This window comes from Anolis carolinensis, chromosome 4 (assembly GCF_035594765.1).
Source record: "Anolis carolinensis isolate JA03-04 chromosome 4, rAnoCar3.1.pri, whole genome shotgun sequence".
NCBI classification, from domain to species: Eukaryota; Metazoa; Chordata; class Lepidosauria; order Squamata; family Dactyloidae; genus Anolis; species Anolis carolinensis.
The window spans coordinates 90,150,237-90,171,324 of NC_085844.1; the positions used below are offsets into that span (position 1 = coordinate 90,150,237).

Sequence of the window (21,088 nt, forward strand, 5' to 3'; positions counted from 1 at the left end):
TTGTTGTATGTTTTCCGGGCTGTATGGCCATGTTCTAGAAGTATCCTCTCCTGACGTTTCGCCCACATCTATGGCAGGCATCCTCAGAGACCTCACAACCTCTGAGGATGCCTGCCATAGATGTGGGCGAAACGTCAGGAGAGAATACTTCTAGAACATGGCCATACTGCCTGGAAAACATACAACAACCCTGTAATCCTGGCCATGAAAGCCTTCGACAACACATCTGACTATTTTTGTTGTGGCACAAGAGCTATCTGATAGAGAAGGGTAAATAACTCATAAAAAACAAATTCCGTAGTATTGAGCCATGTCAACTAAACCCTTGTGCCGGCAGAATGAATTATTTTGAATTAATGAAGAATTAACGAGACCATAAAGAAGATGGGGCTATACTTATGTGGCTGAACTGACTCATTTTCTCTGCTTCCCTACTATACTTTAGCACTGCTAAAGAATCGGCTCATAAAGTGCAGGCGGAGAGGAATTTTTGTCATTCCCTTTTTACATACTGCAGTGGCATACTACTGCAAAAAGAATTGGTGGTCTAAGGATCAGATCACATTATGATGAATCTGGTGGGGGCCAGCATGGGGAACCCATCGACCCCGCCATCACCCACCTTCCTCCTCCCCCCATTCCATGGGGGGAAGCATCTGTCACCCGGTTTCTCATCGTTGTTTCCTATGCAACATGGGAAGTCTCCCTTGTGTTGCCACCACAGTGGCTTACCGCGCTTCCACTTCACTTGCAGCATGAAGCCTCAGTGGAAGTAGATCAACATGGTGGGATGGGAACTGGCAGGCTTCATGCCGCAAGTGAAGTGGAAGTATCATATGATGTGCAATTTTTGCCCATCCGATGAGGCTGTTAATGCTTCTAGCAGCAAGTCTGGAGACAAGCAAGCCCTACAAGGTTGTCCATATCTCCACTCAAGACCTTGGAGAGACAGATTTCAATCAATATTGCTGCTAGCTGAATCTGAGGTTTTCATCTCCCACAGTCCCTTTGCTTGGTTCTAAATTAAGACTTGCTCCCGGCTGACCCATCTTTCTCTCCTATTTAGTCCAACCCCTGCAAGAACAGTGGGGTTTGCTATTCCATCTGGGATGACTTCACTTGCACGTGCCCACCAAATACAGCAGGGAAAGCTTGCGAGGAAGTGAAGTGGTGTGAACTCAGTCCGTGCCCTCATGAAGCCCAATGCCAGCTGGTCCATCAAGGATTTGAATGCAAGTATTTACGTACTAAGTATTTTTGTCAAGTTGGATTTGTGTCATACCCTTCCTTCCAAGAATCTGCAACATATGAAAGGATATATAAACTAACAATCTATGATAGCAGAAGCAAGTTCCAGTCTTCCCTAACAATTTCCATTACCTTTGCAGAAGGAAGGCAGCACAGCATTAGTTTACACAACTGGTTCAGATTAAATGAAGTGTTTCAGTCTGTTGATTGTATGTTTATTAGAAGGGTGAGAAAAGTGCCACTTTGAGTCTCTTTTAAGAGAGGAAGCTGAGCTAGAATAACAACAACAACACAGCACCCGGGCTGTGGCGCAGGTGGGAGGGCAAGCCAGCTGCAATTAACTGCAATGAATCACTCTGACCAGGAGGTTATGAGTTCGAGGCCCGCTCGGAGCCTATGTTTGTTTGTCTTTGTTCTATGTTAAAAGGCATTGAATGTTTGCCTATATGTGTAATGTGATCCGCCCTTGTCTCCCCTTCGGGGTGAGAAGGGCGGAATATAAATGCTGTAAATAAACAACAGCGACAACAACATCAACAACAACCTGTGCGTAGCCTCACAACATGTTTTTTCAGCCTCTCAAGTCTACTAAATGGCCCGGATTTACTGAACAAAATAACACCTACTAAAGATCAGTTACAACGTCTGTAGACTTCCAGAACCCACACCACACACACTCATATACCAGGAAACACAACACAGCAATAGGAATTGAAAATGCCTACTTGTTGTGATTACTCAGCTGATTTACTCAGAACCCACTCATTTTTACAAAACAGTCAAAGTCGAATTAGATTCAAGCTGAGTCCTTTTGTGGTTGTGTCATAACTGTGCTGAATTCCTATTGTATAATATTTTTAACATCACTAGCAAGCAGGCGTGGTTTTGTAAGCAGTGGTATAGTGGAACCATGGCTGAAATGGTCAAAGCCCTAGACTTTTTACATTGGCAAGGACTATGGCAACAGCTGCCATCCTCCTAGGCTCTATTATTTTTATGCGTTTCATTGCTATCTTCACAGTAACAGGAAGGGGAATGGATTTCCCCCAGCAATGATGAATAATTGCGTACTATCCCTGTTGCAATCCAAAATATTTGGGGAGACTTCGCAGAAGACCTGCGTCAGACAAAAATGAGAAATGTTGGAAAGTGTTTGAAAACATTTTCCTTGGCAGCGACAACTATGCTGTTTATTGTTTGGAGTTTTGTTGTTGTTTTACATTTTGGTTTGCCAGTTTGCTCAACCTCCCCTCCATGTGTTTTCCCCCCTTACTATTAAGCACACACCCATATAGGTCACAGAGAAACCAAACCAGAAATGTAGCATACTTTATGCAAACAATGAAAACTTTCTGTCCTTGAATAACTTTTGTCATCTTTGCCTAGGTATCGCCAATGCCATTTTTAGTGGCAGAAACAGTGCCATCTTTTATAGGAGTAATGGGAAGATCAAGAGAGACCTCACTAAGATAGCCTTTGGCTTTCGAACCCAAGACTCAGATGTGATATTGCTTTATGCTGAGAAGGAGCCGGAGTTTATCAGCATCAGCATCCAGAAGACTAAATTAGTGTTTCAGCTTCAAAGTGGCAACAGCTTCTATGGACTGAACTTGGCTACCTCAAAACCAGTGAATGATGGGAAGTGGCACCAAGTGACCTTTTCCATGGCAGAACCCTCCTCCCAGTCATCAACATGGCGCATGGATCTAGATGGCGAGAAAGACAGTGCAACAAGCATGGTCACCACAGGAAACCTCAACTTCCTAAGGGAAGGGACAGATATCTACCTGGCTGACAGACCTTTTGATGACCTGAATGGACTAAGTGGCTGCATGAGTACCATAGAGATCAGCGGAATCCATCTCTCCTATTTTGACAGTGCTGATGGCTACACTAAAAGGCCACAAGAAGAGCAATTCCTAAAGATATCTGCCAATTCTGTTGCCACTGGCTGCTCCCAGTTGAATGCCTGTAGCGCAAACCCTTGCATGAACAATGGGAGATGTGAAGACTTCTATACTCACTATCACTGCAAATGTGCCAAGGGATGGACTGGGACCTACTGTGATATTAACATTGATGAATGTGCATCCAACCCTTGCGTGCATGGGAACTGCAGCGATAGAACTGCATCCTACACATGTATATGTGATCTGGGATATAGTGGCACAAGGTGTGAAGAAGACATAGATGACTGCCATGGTCATCTGTGTGCAAATGGAGCCACCTGTGTAGATGGGATCAATGGTTATTCTTGCCTGTGTGCTGGCAACTTCACAGGAAGGTTTTGCAGGTATTGTAACAACATTGGAATCTTTACCTCTCTGACTTACTTATCATACGGGGTGGGAGTTCACTCATGGATCCCGACAATGCCCATCATATAATGTAGGGTGACTTCCAGTAGGGCTCTGTAGGCAAACTGGGGTGGCAGTGTGATGGGATGCTACCACTGCCAACACAAAAGCCAGCCTGTGTTCTCTTAGGAACAACAGAGCTTTAATGGTGTGGTGACACTTTCCCACGTGGGATGGGAAAGCTTCAGCTGGTGGCTGGGGCACCAGGATGGCTCCAATACCACCCAAATTTGCCACAAAGGCTGCCAAATCACGATGCTGGACCTCAATGTGATAAGGTCTTGAGTCTTTAAAAGAGGCAATGATTGAGCCCCAAACATGCTCTTGATTAGTAATCTAAATCTAATCTAATCTAATCTAAATCTAAATCTAAATCTAATCTAAATTCCATAATAAAAGTGAAGACCCGTATGTGTGTATATGGCACGGATGTCTGCTCACAGAGACAGCCTTCGGCCTCCACAAACAGGCTATACTTCCCAGGGTTAAAAATCTAGCAAGTCACTCTTTTCCACTGACATTATGGTTACAGCGAGCACCATGAAAATGCAGCCCAGCCCCTGCCAATGTCCTTCCCAAACACTACAGCCCACCACCCAAGGAATGCTTTCATTTGGGAACAATTTCCTCCTAGATTTAGCTTTTTCTTCCACCACAGGCAGGCATCCCAGGGTTCTCCATTGCTGTGGAATTTGCATGGCCCCGCCCACTGCCCTTTCCTTTCCAATCTCTCCGCATAACAGAGCAGAACTGAGCTGCAACTAAACTTACTGGAGGAGTTTAGGGATTGACTCCACATGGTGGAAGTTGTAGTTCACCCTGCATCAAGTCAGAGCACTGTCACTCCTACTGGGAAATATATAGGAGTTGTAGTTCACCTACACCCAGAACGCTATGAACCCAAATAATGATGGCTCTTGGCCAAACTTACCATGCAGACCCGATATGCCCAGATTTGACTACTGGTGGGTTTGGAGGGGAACTGGACTGGAAGTTCAGGAGTAGTAGGTACTGGGATTTATAGTTCACCTGCACTGAATGAGCATCACACTTGGCACACAGAGCCCCCATAGCCAATACAACATATTGGACAAGTTTGGGGAAAAGGGAGTTATAGTTCACCTGCAACCAGATAAACATTGACCCCCACCGACAATGCACTAATAATAATAATAATAATAATAATAATAATAATAATAATAATAATAATAAAACTTTATTCATACCCCGCCACCATCTCCCCAACGGGGACTCGGGGCGGCTTACATGGGGCCACGCCCAAAACAATACAATGTAAACAGCATATAAAATAACAGCACAACACACTACAATAAACAATACAGTAAATAATATCCATTACAAAATAAAACAAGGAGACAATAAAAACAAGGGCAGACTAGGAGCACACTTCACACAGAGAAGCCTCATGACCTACTGAACATACTGCAGGTATTTGTGGGAAGGGGCCTTGATTTTGGGAGTTGTAGTTCACCTCCATCCAAAGACCACTGAACCCAGCCAATGACGAATCTAGACTTGGCACACAGACTGAATATTGCCTGCTGTGAATACTGATATATATTTCAGGACAATTACCCCAGGAATCTGGAAATTGCAGTAGTTCACCCCCATCCACAGAGTACTGCACTACACGATTCTGGGAATTGTAGTTCACCCACTCTAAACAGAATACATAACATTAAAAGACAAATAATACCATTCTCAAATGACCCGGGCATCGCCGGATCCCCAAGCTAGTTATATATATATAAAAGTTCCATTCTGAGGAAATTAGATAATGTGGGCATCTCTTCAGCACATCCACATATGTAGTGATTAATGGCCTTCTTTACATATGATACATCATTTTGTTCTGAAAGGTTGGAGAGAGGGCAAAATGAAGATGTTGCCCCTCCAGATTAGATTTCTTCTCCTCCCAATAGAATATTTCTTCTGTCCCCAAATTGGTAGCTTTATAGAGATTGGGACATGGAAAATCAATTAGACTTTGATAATATCTGTATTTGGTATGATCCCATTTCCTTAGTCACTTCGCTTGTTCCTTTTCTTTGGGTGCCTAAACCATTTAGAAACCATTTCCAAATGTTCGACTGAGGTTGTAAGTTACTACAATGCTAGAAGTTTAGGGACTAAAGGTAAATTTCATTGGAAGGGGCAGAATTCCTTGCAGAGGGCAATGTCCTTATTTTCCTCAGACCCGTACTTACAGATCTGCATTGTTGTATTGTTACATCCAAGGAGGAGGAGGAGAAGTTTTTGTGGAATTTTCTGATTTATATGTCATTGTAACTTGGTTGACTAAACATTATATACCTTGACTTAGGTGTTGGGGAGAAGAATTTGTTGCTCTATCTCAGGAAACAAAGTGTTGTTGCCTGGATTGGTTTATCCTGACAATCTAATACTCTTGTTCTTATTCAGATGACAAGGTCTTATGTTAATACGTTGTTGGGAAGAGAGGGGAACTTATAGAAATTACTCACATAGGGTTGTTGTGTGTTTTCCGGGCTGTATGGCCATGTTCGAGAAGTATTCTCTCCTGACGTTTTTCCCACATCTATGGCAGGCATCCTCAGAGGTTGTGAGGTATGGAGAAACTAAGCAAGGAAGGTTTATATTTCTGTGGAAGTTCCTAGGTTGGGGAAAAGAACTCTTGTCTGTTGGAGGTTAATGTGAATGTTGTAATTAATCACCTTTGTTAGCATTAAATGGCCTTCCCAGCCTCACATCCTGGCCTGGGGAATCCTTTGTTCAAAGTTGTTAGCTGCCCCTGATTGATTCATGTCTGAAATTCTTCTGTTTTCAGAGTGCTGCTCCTTATTTACTGTTCTGATTTTGCTTAGTTTCTCCATACCTCACAACCTCTGAGGATGCCTGCCATAGATGTGGGTGAAACGTCAAGAGAGAATACTTCTGGAACATGGCCATACAGCCCGGAAAACATACAACAACCCTATGATCCCGGCCATGAAAGCCTTCCACAACACAATGACTCACATATTATTGTGAGCCTTGGCTCCTCCCTCCATGACAATATCATTGTTATGTTTACAAGCTGGCATGGGGAATTCCCATCACATGGGAAGTTGGGTGTTTTTACATGTCTCTACGTGGAAAATTGAAAAAGAAGTAGATTGCCAATCGACTTAAGAAGCGTAGGGGAAAAAACACACTTTAGAAACGGTGAAATACAGTAGAGTCTCACTTATCCAACATAAACGGGCCGGCAGAACGTTGGATAAGCGAATATGTTGGATAATAAGGAGGCATTAAGGAAAAGCCTATTAAACATCAAATTAGGTTATGATCTTACAAATTAAGCACCAAAACATCATGTTATACAACAGATTTGACAGAAAAAGTAGTTCAATACACAGTAATGCTATGTAGTAATTACTGTATTTACCAATTTAGCACCAAAATATCACGATGTATTGAAAACATTGACTACAAAATGCGTTGGATAATCCAGAATGTTGGATAAGTGAGACTTTACTCTACCTGGAACCCACTGTATGAGCTTGCATCATGGACTCCATCGGTTGCTGTTTCTGAAATATATAGAAACAATGATTTTATTGCATGTGATGATGTCTTTAGTCATAAGACATTAAAACAAATGCAACTACAAGTTAACAAAATATAAAATTTAAAATACAGTTAAACTATTGGTAGAATTAGTTTAACTGTATTTAAAAGCATGCCCACTACAGAAGAAAAGAAGAGAGAAATGGAAAAGAAAAGGAAAGATGATGACTTCAAAATGACATAAGTATAGATAGAAACAGTACAGAATAGATTTTGATTGGGGTTTTTTAAAGGCTTGAAAAATAATGGGGAAAGCTAATTTAACCTGTTTCCACTCTTGTTTCACTATAGGCGCATACGACCCCCTTCAACAGTGTGTGGAAACGGGAATAGGAACATCACCTGTTACAACTATGGCAACTGTTCCGAGCTGCAAGGATACTTAGAGTGTGTGTGTCTCCCAGGCTTCGTTGGGCAGCGGTGAGAGCCTTTGAAATGTCATGGCTACCCATTTTTTGAAAGGACATAGTGACACCACAGAATAACTCTGGCACTCCAAATAACATCTTCATCCCAATGTGGCAAACATCAGGTTCTAATGGAAACATTAGCCTCTACTCACTTGTATGCAAGTTTTCTGTTAGGCAATTTAGAAATGAGCCTTATCAAAGAAATCATCTCTGGGTAGGCCGGGATTATATTATTGTTGTTTTTGGAATGGGCTGTGATTGCTATTATTTCTTTGTTGTTTAGGCATGGAAGATACATAGTTCACACCCTTCAGTTTTATGCATATATATATTCCTGTGTGTGTTCCTTATAGAAGCCCTGAGTCAAACACAGAAAGTGATGAGTTCCAAATCAATACAAGCCCTTTATGTTCATTTCAGCTCCACACAATGATGCTTTCTGTGGATTGAGCTGTCTGCTTCATTGGAGCAAAGAGTGTATTACAGCCTCTCTAAGCCTTGTGCCAGTGAGAGAGGGCAATGGTGGCAATCCCTTAATGCCAACAAATGCCACCTCTCACCTGAGCCTGAAACTGGTGATCCTTCATTACCCAATAACTTCAATCTAGCAAATATTATCTCATTCAATAGTAGAAGAGAACATATTTATGATTTCAAATGCCCTTAAATTCCAGACTTCACACAAGACTTTGTAAGGAATGGATAATAGAACCCCGGGTGAAAATGCCCACCTATATTTGAGATATTCTTTTAATGTTAATTATTCATTAGTAAAATATGAGGGCTTTCCACAAAGTAGGTTACGTTTTGGAATTAAAAATGAACAAAGTATACTGTACCATATGCGGTTGAAAGCTACACCCAAATACCACATCTCACGTAGTCACCATTCAAATCTAGGCACTTACTATAGTGATGAAATAGCTTTGCAAATCCTTCCCCACTAAATTCTGCCGCTTGCTCCCTCAACCAGCCGGTCAGCCCTTCCCGCAGCTGTGCAGCGTCACCAAAACACTGTGTTGCCAGCCACGCCACCATTGTTGGAAACAAGTGGTTGAGGGCGCAAGCAGCTCATGATCTCATGGTCAGAGTGATTTATTGCAGCAGCTGTTTACCAGCCTGCACCACAGCCCGGCCCCTTATGTCACAAGAGGATATGTTACATCAGAATACTTTTCAAAGAGCAGACCTTAAGCATGTTCATATTTGGGGTCCACGTTACACTATCGATGTTTGTTTTATATACCTGTTTTGTCCCCTCTTCTCAGCATCTTTCCCTCATATCATTCTTCTGCCTTTCTTCCCATCTCAGTCTTCTCTTATAATACAATTTATTCTTTCAAAAGCAAAAGGTGATGTTGGTGTACATCTCTAGTAGCTAGGGATGAGCTGACAATCAAAATTTCAAGCCCTCCCTGAGAACCAAAGATTTCATGTCAGCATTCACGATGAGGAGCCATATATCTTTTCCCTTTTTCAATACTTGTCCAACTTCTGTTTTTCAGGTGTGAGGTGGATGTTAATGAGTGCAATTCTGATCCGTGCCTCCATGGAGGCATTTGCCAGAACCTGGTCAACAAATTCCACTGTGTTTGTGAAGTGAACTATGCTGGCGAGCGCTGTGAGATAGATGTAAGCGACCTTTCCTTCTTTGTCTCTCTCTTTCTGTGGCAAAATCTCTTTCAACTCCTCTCCTACCTCATTCTGCGCATGGATGATGACCCGGCAGTGGAGTGGGGAGAACAGGATGATTATTAGCCATTGGTACATGCAGTTATTTTAAAGCCATCAACACCCAACAAAAGATGCCTTGGCCAAACCATAAAGCTATATTAGAAGTTAGACATGACTAGGACCAACATCCTTTGAACCCATTTTTCAGGTAGTGTCTTTATCATGGTATTAAGTACAAACTCCATGGAGTAGATGTCTTCTTTCATGACATGGCTGAGGTTTTGAACTGAAAGAATAAAGCACAATGTTCAAAATTTCAGTTCACATCTATTTTAATATGTCCTCTTCTCTGTATTAGATTAATTTTGTACTGTACTATTCCTTCAACTGGGGTGAGAAGATGCAATGATAGGGTACCTACTAGACCTTTAACAGAAGGTTGCAATTGAAACATCAGGTTCTGCTTAGGTCAGTGGTTCCTAAACTGGAGTCCTCCAGAAGTTTGGACTTCAACTCCCATAATCCTCAACTACGGTAGCATGGCCAACAGTCAGCAATTCTGAGAGATGAAATAATTTATCACCACAAGGCAAGTAAACGTGCATTGAAGCAGGTGCTCATTCTGCTGCCAGTCTACCTCTTCCTCACACTTTTCGTATCTGTCACTATTGATGGGAGAAACTCATCAATAGTTTGCAATCCTGCAACACTCCTGTCACTTCCTTGTTATAAAGCAGAGGTTCTTACACTTTTTCAGCCATGGAGATCTTTTTCAAGCAAAGGTTTCTTACGGAGCCCCAAGAAATGTTTATAAATTATATTATATATTATATATAATGTATACATATCAGGCATGGGCAAATTTTCTGATGTAAAGCTCCCCCAAAAGATGGCCATCCAGCCTTTGTAATAGTAATAATAGTAATAGGAGCAACCTCAGAAGCCATCCAGTCCAACTCCCTTCCGCTATGCAAGAAAAGCACAATCAAAGTACCCCCAACAGATGGCTATCAAGACTTGGCAATAATAATAATAATAATAATAATAATAATAATAATAATAATAATGTATTGTCGAAGGCTTGATAAACCAGAACCAGCCTGGACACAGTATATTATTTGAGAACACAGAAGTGCTGGACAACTCAAACAACTATCATGTCAGACTACACAGAGAAGCCATTGAAATCCACAAGCATGTGGACAACTTCAACAGAAAGGAGGAAACCATGAAAATGAACAAAATCTGGCTACCAGTATTAAAAAACTCTAAAATCAAAACAGGAGATGGGAACCAACACTCTGAGGGCTGAGGAGCCCCAAGGATGGCTAATGACTGAACAAAGGATGCCCTTCAGGCAAGAGACAAACCTTTCCAATGCTAATTAGGGTGATTAACTGAAACATTAATGCTAGCTTCCAACTGACAAAAGATTCTTGTCACACCCTGGACTCTCCACAGATATATATTTTTTCCTTGCCTTGCCTAGTTTCTCCATGCCTCACAACCTCTGAGGATGCCTGCCATAGATGTGGGTGAAACGTCAGGAGAGAATACTTCTGGAACATGGCCACACAGCCCGAAAGACATACAACAACCCAATAATAATAATAATAATAATAATAATAATAATAATAATAATAATAGCAACCCCAGGGGTCACCCAGCCCAACACCCTTCTGCAAGAGAGGCAGGGCTTTTGCCAGCAAGGGAAGCAGTTGGAGCGAGAGAAGCAGGAAAGAGGAGGAAAAGCATGGAGGCAGAGGAGGGAATTATGGAGGGAATCTCAGTATGCTTTGTGAAGTTCTTGGGGCTCCGTGGAGCATACTTTGAGAACTGCTGGTGTAGAAAGTCTATTCCACTTCTTTGTTAGCATATCAGCCATGAACTAACATCATAAGGCAGGATTCTCCTCCTCTGTATCTATTATTGCTATGGAATAGTGGCTTCATACAATAATGTCCAAAGTCCAAAACATCTGAAAAAGTAAAGCTTGGGAAACACTGACTTAGGTCATTTCTACTTCGTTATCCTAAAATTTTTCCTGTGAATACCTTCACTATCATCTGCATATCTGTTCATATGATACAGCTAAAGAAGACATATTCACAAATAATATATAAAAATATAATATATAAAATTATGTCTTCTTCCACTGTATCACAAGCACAGATGTGTAGGCACTCACCAACCAAGATTTCATCTTCTGTAGAAATAGTCAAGGTACAGGAGCTCTCTCACACTTGGATCATCCTACATTATGAATGTAATTCTTTGCTAAGCTCATCCTCAAGGAAACAATTAGCAATTTTAGCAGCTGTCTTCCTGCCATGAAAACCGTCTTTGAAAATTGATTTGCAATTCACAAATTTAACATGGGTTTTTGTGTTTTGAATGCAAGAAACATCATTTTTTTGCACAGAAAATATTTCTGCACAGAAATAAGGGCTGGCATTCTGTTCAGTCAGTAGTTGCAGGATTGTAAACACAGGGTTTCTAAACATGTATTGCAATGTCAATATGTTTTACATATCTTTCTTGCTGATATTTTCTATTATGGCTGTGTGTTCAGGATTGTGGCCACAGACACCTGAAATTTTGAGAAATGATGGTCTAGTTATAAAAGCAGAGAGAGGAAAAGGAAGAAAGAGAGAGAGGTGAAATAACCTCAGCCTTTGTCATTCTAATTAATGATCTAGGTGACTTCAGAAGAAATCGCTGCCTACATCCCAATATATTTACAACAGGATAAGAATAGTATTCTGTCATATACGTAACTGAATTGAGACCATTCTCTTAACCACTATGTGAATTAGCACCAAACTACCTTAAAATAATTGTTCTCTAGCTGGCAGAATAGGAATGATGCTACAGTGTTCCCTCACTACTTCGTGGTTCACTTTTCGCGGATTCGCTGTTTTGCAGTTTTTCAATAAACTCTAAAATACTATTATAAATCATAAAAAATTACAATTTACAACCTAAGGAAGGGAGGAAGGAGAAGCCAAAGGGAGAGAAAAGGAGCCCAAGCGGCAATGGGAGGAGAGGGAGGTGATTTATCAACACAAAAAGTGTATAACAACTAAAATAATGTATAAATATTAAAATAAATATAGCGTCCCTACTTCACGGACTTTCACTTATTGTGGGTGGTCCTGGAACCTAACCCCTGAGATAAGTGGGGGAACACTGTATTGTTAATTTGTTACAAAAGAAGTCAGGAACAATTGCCATATCTATAAGATATCTGAAAGGGCAAATTCCCTCTTTTAAAGAAAAATTGATGAAGAGTTAACTGCCATAAAGAAGCTACAAAAATAAAATACATTCTAGATTAGTACGAGGAGCTGTTGAGTCCAGAAGAAAAGCTCTGAACGGCATTTCCTGGCAAACTCTACTGCTATTTGATGAGATAAAAAATAGATCAAACACTAAAACCATAGTGCATAGCCAGGGAGTCTATCAAGATTTCCCACTTCAAAATATGTCTTTGGAGATAGAAGGCAGATACTGTTGTGCAATTGTACAAGATCACCAATATACTGAAACGCAAGATTCTAGTCTTACTGCATCATTTACATGTTGCCAATTGCATTGTCTCCGTGCGATCATGGGGAATGTCCCTTTCTCCTGCCATCAACAGCATCCTCTAACTCCTGAAACCCTTGTTTGTCCTCCTTTTTGTACATCTGCAGTTGTCAATTACATTTGTGTGCGTTTGCATGTACTTAGCTTTCCCATCTCTATGCATACAATAAACTGCCTTTGTCACCTTACATCTCCTATTTTTTCATTTGTGTCTGTTTGTACTCATGCCTACGTGTTCTCATTTGCTTTCAGTGTGTCATGATTTATGAATGTTTTACACACATCAGATATGCACTACCTCAAAAGCAGCAGCTCAGCCCTTCCACACTATGTTCCACCCAAGCCCTGAGGTGTGTGATTGCTTAACCATCTCCCGAGACTAGCGTCTTCCACTAAAGAGAGGATCATCCACCCTCCCTGAGGACAGAAAGCCTTCATTTCCAATTCTAGAATACATTTGGTGCCTGCTATTTTGATTTCACCAAATGTCATCAGAACAAAACAAAAAAAATCTTTTGGGATTTCTCTGCTTAAATTTTAATTTTTCTCTCTCTTCCCTATTCCTTCCCTCCTCCCTGGATGCTGAAAGGAGAATGCATTAGGAAAACATGTCCCAGGCTCATTTTTTTTTCTGAGTCAGCAACAGGAGAGTCACATGTTTGCAGTAAATTTGGTCATCCTTAGCTCCAAACAAGCAAACAAATGCGGTACACTCAAAATCCTTTTGTATCCTGACATAAGATTGGTTTGTGAAGTGACTTATAATTGTTGTATGTCTTTCGGGCTGTGTGACCATGTTCCAGCAGTATACCTCTGGAACATGGCCACACAGCCCGAAAGACATACAACAACCCTGTGATCCTGGTCATGAAAGCCTTTGACAACACAATGACTTATAGTTTTCCAATAATGTCCTCTGCGGAATTGCACCCTGGACAAGCAAGTGCCACAGAGGCAAGCAAAACCTAGCAGAGTCTACAGTGTTCCCTCACTACTTCGCAGTTCACTTTTCGCGGATTCACCGCTTCGCGGTTTTTCAATAAACTCTAAAAGACTATTATAAATCATAAAAAATTACAATTTACAGCCTAAGGAAGGGAGGAAGGAGAAGCCAAAGGGAGAGAAAAGGAGCCCAAGTGGCAACGGGAGGAGAAGGAGGTGATTTATCAACACACGATTGGTTGATAAAGACTTAAAATAATGTATAACTACTAAAATAACGTATAAATATTAAAATAAATATTGTGTCCCTACTTCACGGATTTTCACTTATTGCGGGTGGTCCTGGAGCCTAACCCCCATGATAAATGAGAGAACACTGTATTCACGGCAAAAATGTTTTAGTCAGTTAATCAGCAGAGTATAACTGTAATGTCTGACCTTCTCCACACATTGTTTAGTAAACTCAAAAATTTGGGTTTTCATCCAAAAATATCAGGAGGCTTTAATCTTCACTGTTGCACTATTTACAGCTGTGCAATCAGGATCCACAGATCCACAATCAGATTTGTACTTACAAAAGAGAGAGTCACACACAGAGAGATACAGTCAGAGCCAGCCCTAGGTATTTTTCAAGTGTAGGCGAACAGAATTTGCCCCCCCCCCAAACCAATCACTGAAAAATAAAAGCGTTGGATAAGCGAAAATGTTGGATAATAAGGAGGGATTAAGGAAAAGCCTATTAAACATCAAATTACATTAAGATTTTACAAATTAAGCACCAAAACATCATGTTTTACAAGAAATCAACAGAAAAAGCAGTCTCGACTGCGCCCCCGTATGTTTTGTGCCCCAAGCAACCGGCTAATTCGCCTCATTGTTGGACCGGCTCTGGATACAGTGTTCCCTCACTTATGGCGGGGGTTAGGTTTCCGGACCACCAATAAGTGAAAATCTATGAAGTAGGGACACTATATTTATTTTAATATTTATACAATATTTAGTAGTTATACCAATTGTGTGTTGATAAATCACCTCCTTCTCCTCCCGTTGTCGCTTGGGCTCCTTCTCTCTCCCTTTAGATTCTCCTTCCTCCCTTCCTTAGGCTGTAAATTGTATTTTTTATGATTTATAATAGTCTTTTAGAGTTTATTGAAAAACCGTGAAACAGCGAATCTGCGAAAAGTGAACCGCGAAGTAGTGAGGGAACACTGTATTCACAATGAGATTCACACAGCAAGAGGAAGATTGAGCATTTCATCTCCCTTTTATAATCACTTGCTGACTTGTCATCAGTAAGGGACAATTGACTGATGCAACCCCTTGTCATAAACCTCACATGACTATGAGTCGGCCATTTCTACACGCCCTTAGGTATTTCCCTGTCATTTCCCAGGTGTTATCACATGTCAATCAAAACTGTATTTTTACACAGATTCAATGCTGAGGCATTTATATCTAACATACATTTGTTCTCAGTCATGCCAAAAGAGTCTAACAGAGTTCTGCAGAAGAATATACACAAGGCTCTACTTCTTCCACTGGAATGAACTGGACATTCTATATACTGTATATACTCGAGTATAAGCCTAGTTTTTCAGACCTTTTTTAAGGACTGAAAAAGCCCCCCTCGGCTTATACTTGGGTGAGGGTCCTAGTTGGCTTATATTTATACTCAAGAATATATAGTACATTTTTAGCTTATACTCAAGAATATATGGTACATTTATTATTTTTCTCTATTATTATTGGTATTATTACATTTATTATTTTTCTCTATCACTGTTGCTACTACTACATTTATTTTACTCTATTATTATTATTATTATTATTACACTTATTATTTCACTCTGATCTTATTATTGCATTTATTATTTTACTCTATTATTACATATATTATTTTCCTGTATTTATTACTATTATTATTATTATTATTATTACATGTATTATTTTACTCTATTATTATTAAAAGGATACATAAGCACGTTTACATTGAAGAAGATGAGAATAATGACTTGCTCAGAGTTGGACAGTCTTATCGTAAATTTGAGCTTTAAGTAAATATTCAAAAACATTTAACCTACTGATGCCTCAATTAATGTAATTTTATTGGTATCTATTTTTATTTCTGAGATTTGCCACCCTCGGCTTATACTGGAGTCAATGCTTTCCCAGTTTTTTTGTGGTAAAATTAGGTGCCTCAGCTTATATTCAGGTCGGTTTATACTCGAGTATATATGGTAGATCTTGACATTATTGGGTAGCTGATGAGGACTGCAGAACCCTATCAGGGCACCATTACTGTTCCCAATATTCCAAAGATTATCTAGAACTCTATTCTAAGAAGCTAGCTTTGTCTTTCCCTCGTGTATAAGTAGGAAATCAAAACCACAGCTAGATAATCTAGAGCTCCTCAAACAATTTCTGCTACTGTCCAGCATCATTGCTGGGGAAACTCACAAGGGACCAGCAACACATTAAGGGCTCCAGTAGAAGGCACACTCAAAATGGTTCTACATCATCACTGTCATTATCATTCTCTTTATTTATACCCTACTTCCCCCCCCCCAAAAAAAAAAAAATCTGGAAGCTTCACAGGAAGGAGATCCCTGCAAAAAAGCCAGAGCTCCTGCATTCAAAAGGAGTGTGTAGTTTGAAAAAGGAGTCATAGTTTGAAAGATTCTTTAACTATGGGCACAGGAAAGAAAAAAAACAGGGACAAATGCAAGGTACTTCACTTCGGCAGAAAAAATGGAAATCAAAGATACAGAATGGGGGACGCCTGGCTTGACAGCAGTGTGTGCGAAAAAGACCTTGGAGTCCTCGTGGACAACAAGTTAAACATGAGCCAACAATGTGATGCGGCTGCTAAAAAAGCCAATGGGATTCTGGCCTGCATCAATAGGGGAATAGCGTCTAGATCCAGGGAAGTTATGCTCCCCCTCTATTCTGCCTTGGTCAGACCACACCTGGAATACTGTGTCCAATTTTGGGCACCACAGTTGAAGGGAGATGTTGACAAGCTGGAAAGCGTCCAGAGGAGGGCAACTAAAATGATCAAAGGTCTGGAGAACAAGCCCTATGAGAAGAGGCTTAAAGAACTGGGCATGTTTAGCCTGCAGAAGAGAAGGCTGAGAGGAGACATGATAGCCATGTACAAATACGTGAAGGGAAGTCATAGGGAAGAGGGAGCAAGCTTGTTTTCTGCTGCCCTGCAGACTAGGACAAGGAACAATGGCTTCAAACTACAGGAAAGGAGATTCCACCTGAACATCAGGAAGAACTTCCTCACTGTGAGAGCTGTTCGACAGTGGAACTCTCTCCCCGGGGCCGTGGTGGAGGCTCCTTCTTTGGAGGCTTTTAAGCAGAGGCTGGATGGCCATCTGTCGGGGGTGCTTTGAATGCGATTTCCTGCTTCTTAGCAGGGGGTTGGACTGGATGGCCCATGTGGTCTCTTCCAACTCTACTATTCTATGATTCTATGATTCTATGATTCTATACACTGACCATTAATGCAATTTCAAACTGGTATTGAATGAAGTGGTTTCACTGTGCAGATGACATACATAAGAAATCTTGGAACTAGTTTGAGCCCTGGATGGTGATTATATAAACTACAGAGTGCTAGTGCATATTAAGGGCTTTCTTTTGTGAATTTTCTGTCTGGTCGCCAAAGTTTGAGGCTAGCTTCAAAGCTGCATTAAATGGTCAACCAAGCAGGATGTAGTAAAGGTAAAGGTTTCCCCTGACGTTAAGTCCAGTCATGTCTGACTCTGGGGGTTGGTGCTCATCTCCATTTCTAAGCCAAAGAGCCAGCGTTGTCCATAGACACCTCCAAGGTCATGTGGCCGGCATGACTGCATGGAGCACCGTTACTTTCCCGCTGGAGCGGTACCTATTGATCTACTCACATTTGCATGTTTTCGAACTGCTAGGTTGGTAGCATGTACTACATAGCATTTTAGCAATAATCAATCCTATTTTGTCTTTGGTCCTTTTGATATTAATAACTAAAGTAGAGCCATCGAATCAGTTAAATTTACCTAATGTTGATTCATAATACAAGACTTTACTTTAGTTGGAATGGTCAACAGCATTCACCCTATAATCTGTGCCATCTAATGATAGGACCAACACAGTAAGGAAGTCAATGTACCCTGATGTGTGTATCATACACAGTGGTGCTATATTTGTATGCTTAGTGCCTAAGAAGGCTATGCTATTGATCCTACTTCTGGTGTGGGCATTCTCCTAGATCAGGGATGTCCAAATTTTTTAAGTCAGTTCACAGTCCCTCATCCTTTTGGGGGGCCAGACTATAGTTTGAAAAAACATGAATGCATTCCTATGCACACTGCATATGTCTTATTTGTAGTGCAAAAAAAACAACAAAAAACAACGGAATAACAATACTATATATAAAAGGAAGAACAATTTTAATTAACATAAACACACCAATGGGAAGTGTGGGCCTGCTTTTGACTAATGAGAGAGTCAAGTTAATTAGGATTGTTGTTGCTGTGTGCCTTCAAGTCGCTTCAGACAGTGGTATATGCTGCATCACAGTCTGGTGGAGTCTCCTTCTCTGGAGGTTGTCCAGCAGAGGCAGCATGGCCACCTGTCGTGAGGGCTTTGCTTGTTGCAAGGGGGCTTATAGTTGCTGTCTGGCTCTTATTTATTTATTTGCAGTATTTATATTCCGCCCTTTTCACCCCGAAGGGGCAGCGCAATTGAAAGGAGATGTTGACAAGCTGGAATGTGTCCAGAGGAGGGCAACTAAAATGATCAAGGGTATGGAGAATAAGCCCAATGAGGAGCGGCTTAAAGAACTAGTTATGTTTACCCTGCAGAAGAGAAGGCTGAGAGGGGACATGATAGCTATATATAAATATGTGAGGGGAAGTCATAGGGAGGAGGGAGCAAGATTGTATTCTGCTGTCCTGGAGACTAGGACGCGGAGCAATGGCTTCAAACTACAGGAAAGGAGATTCCACCTGAACATCAGGAAGAACTTCCTCACTGTGAGAGCTGTGGAAGTCTCTGCCCCGGCAGGGTGGTGGAGGCTCATTTGGAGGCTTTTAAGCAGAGGCTGGATGGCCATCTGTCGGGGGTGCTTTGAATGCAATTTCCTGCTTCTTGGCAGGGGGTTGGACTGGATGGCCCATGAGGTCTCTTCCAACTCTACTATTCTATGATTCTATGACTCAGGGCGGATCACAATGTACATATATGGCAAACATTCAATGCCATTAGACAAACGACACACAGACAGACAGACACAGAGGCTATTTAACTTCCCAGCTTCTGGCTTTGTGAGGGTATGCTCGATTCCGGCCACAGGATAAGGATAAGTCCTTTTTTGATGGAGTACTTCCTCATCCAGTGTTGAAAATCAGTTAAATTAGCCTTCCCGCATAAGCAGTCTCTAAATTTTCCTACTTGACAGATGCAACTGTCTTTCGGGTTGCTTAGGTCAACAGGGAGCAGGGCTATTTTATATTTTAATTGTCGGGTGCTCACTCCGACACGGGCTGGCCTCAAACTCATGACCTCTTGGTCATAGTGATTTATTGTAGCTGGCTACTAACCAGCCTGCACCACAGCTCTTCCCTTTTCTTTCCAAGGGGGGAGCTGCAGCAAAGGGCAGCCTTTTAGGAAAATGGTAAGAAGGGCGGTGAAGGGAGGAAAGCCAGGAAGGCGCTCAGCCTCCATAGCCCACCCTTCCCGACTCTGCAGCAGCAGTGGTGGTGATGGTGGCAGCAACACTAAACGCCTGGAGCAAGCAGTGTAATTGAGGTGCCTTCCTTTGCAAGGAAATAAAGAAAATGTTGTGTGGGAAGAGAGAGAGAGAGAAGGGGCCACTGGGACGAGATGCCTTAAGCCGGAGCCACCCAAGGAGAAAGTAACGCTTAATTAGGATGAAGGGATGCAAGAAACAGTCATCTCCCTTTCTTTCCTCCCAAGCAGCCTGCCTTTTCTGGGGTTCTGATCCCCAAGAAGGAACGAATGAATGAACAAGGAGAGGAAGAAAGTCAAAAAAGGGAGGGAGTAGGAAAGAAGTGAAGGGAGGGAGGGAGCGGGGAAGGAAAGAAAAAAGAAACAAGGGAGGGAGGCCTGGAGAGGGAGGGCCGGTGGAAATTTAAACAGGGGCTGAAATTGTCCCCCGGGTCAGACTTTGAACATGACTGTCCTAGATAGCCATGCATTCAAGTTAGCTGTCTGAAATAAATAAATAAATAAATAAATAAATAAAACATTGCAAGAGCAGTTGGTCATATGCAGATGTCTCTTCAAATACAGCAGAGTCTCACTTATCCAAGCTAAACGGGCCGGCAGAAGCTTGGATAAGCGAATATCTTGGATAATAAGGAGGGATTAAGGAAAAGCCTATTAAACATCAAATTAGGTTATGATTTTACAAATTAAGCACCAAAAAACAAATTTGACTGAAAAAGTAGTTCAATACGCAGTAATGTTATGTTGTAATTACTGTATTTATGAATTTAGCACCAAAATATCATGATATATTGAAAACATTGACTACAAAAATGGCTTGGATAATCCAGAAGCTTGGATAAGCGAGGCTTGGATAAGTGAGACTCTACTGTATTTGTATAAAAGCACACCAATCCCCAAGAATGGCTCCAATGGTTGAGGCCCACTGTCAAGTAATAACCTTAACAATTGTTTGTGCAATTCACATAGGAAGAAACCTTATTTCCCAACCTCAGCTCTCCTTATCAAGGTCCTGAGCGTACCATCTTTCATTCTTCTACAAACTCAACTGTTGGCATAAGGTAACATTATGTAAAACAAATCTAGTCAGTACATAAACTAGAGACAGGAAAAGCAGGTGTTTTATTTTAAAATATGGAAGTTTACCAATTACCAACCACAGGTTGAAGAACCCTTATCTAGAATGATTGGAACCAGGTTCTGCTGATTTGTATTATTTCCCCTCTCTTTGCATGTTGATGGAAAACCCTAGCTGCATTGCTATATATTTCCAAGAATAATTATAAATATAGAAAACATGAATGAACACAGAAGATAATGGCAGTATTTGATTTAGAAGTTTTTAGAAAATTGGCACAGGAGTCTAACATTCTCACTGAATTTACCTTTCAGAGATTACTTAATATATTCATCAATAGCAAATGGTAGTTATGTGAGCATGTCCTAATGACGCTTAAATTATGATAATAAATGCCTTCAGGCTCATGAATAATTTATTCCACATTTGCATAGTCATCCTTATGCAGT

The 21,088-nt window shown here is 41.1% G+C and overlaps 1 protein-coding gene and 1 long non-coding RNA gene across 4 annotated transcripts in view; one reads left to right on the plus strand and one right to left on the minus strand.

Moving 5' to 3' along the window:
* Positions 1-8,701, minus strand: part of LOC134299002 (uncharacterized) — a 122,561-nt gene extending 113,860 nt beyond the window's left edge. For both annotated transcript variants that reach the window (XR_010006161.1, XR_010006160.1), the window contains exons 1-2: positions 8,533-8,701; positions 7,128-7,177 (exon numbers count right to left, since the gene is read on the minus strand). This is a non-coding gene — a long non-coding RNA (uncharacterized LOC134299002). The remainder of the gene's footprint in view (positions 1-7,127; positions 7,178-8,532) is intronic.
* The window catches only part of crb1 (crumbs cell polarity complex component 1), a 188,275-nt gene that overhangs the window by 129,527 nt on the left and 37,660 nt on the right, over positions 1-21,088 (plus strand). For both annotated transcript variants that reach the window (XM_062980775.1, XM_008119991.3), the window contains exons 8-11: positions 1,067-1,232; positions 2,635-3,541; positions 7,506-7,634; positions 9,130-9,256. In XM_062980775.1, the coding sequence (XP_062836845.1) occupies positions 1,067-1,232; positions 2,635-3,541; positions 7,506-7,634; positions 9,130-9,256 (1,329 nt within the window). The remainder of the gene's footprint in view (positions 1-1,066; positions 1,233-2,634; positions 3,542-7,505; positions 7,635-9,129; positions 9,257-21,088) is intronic.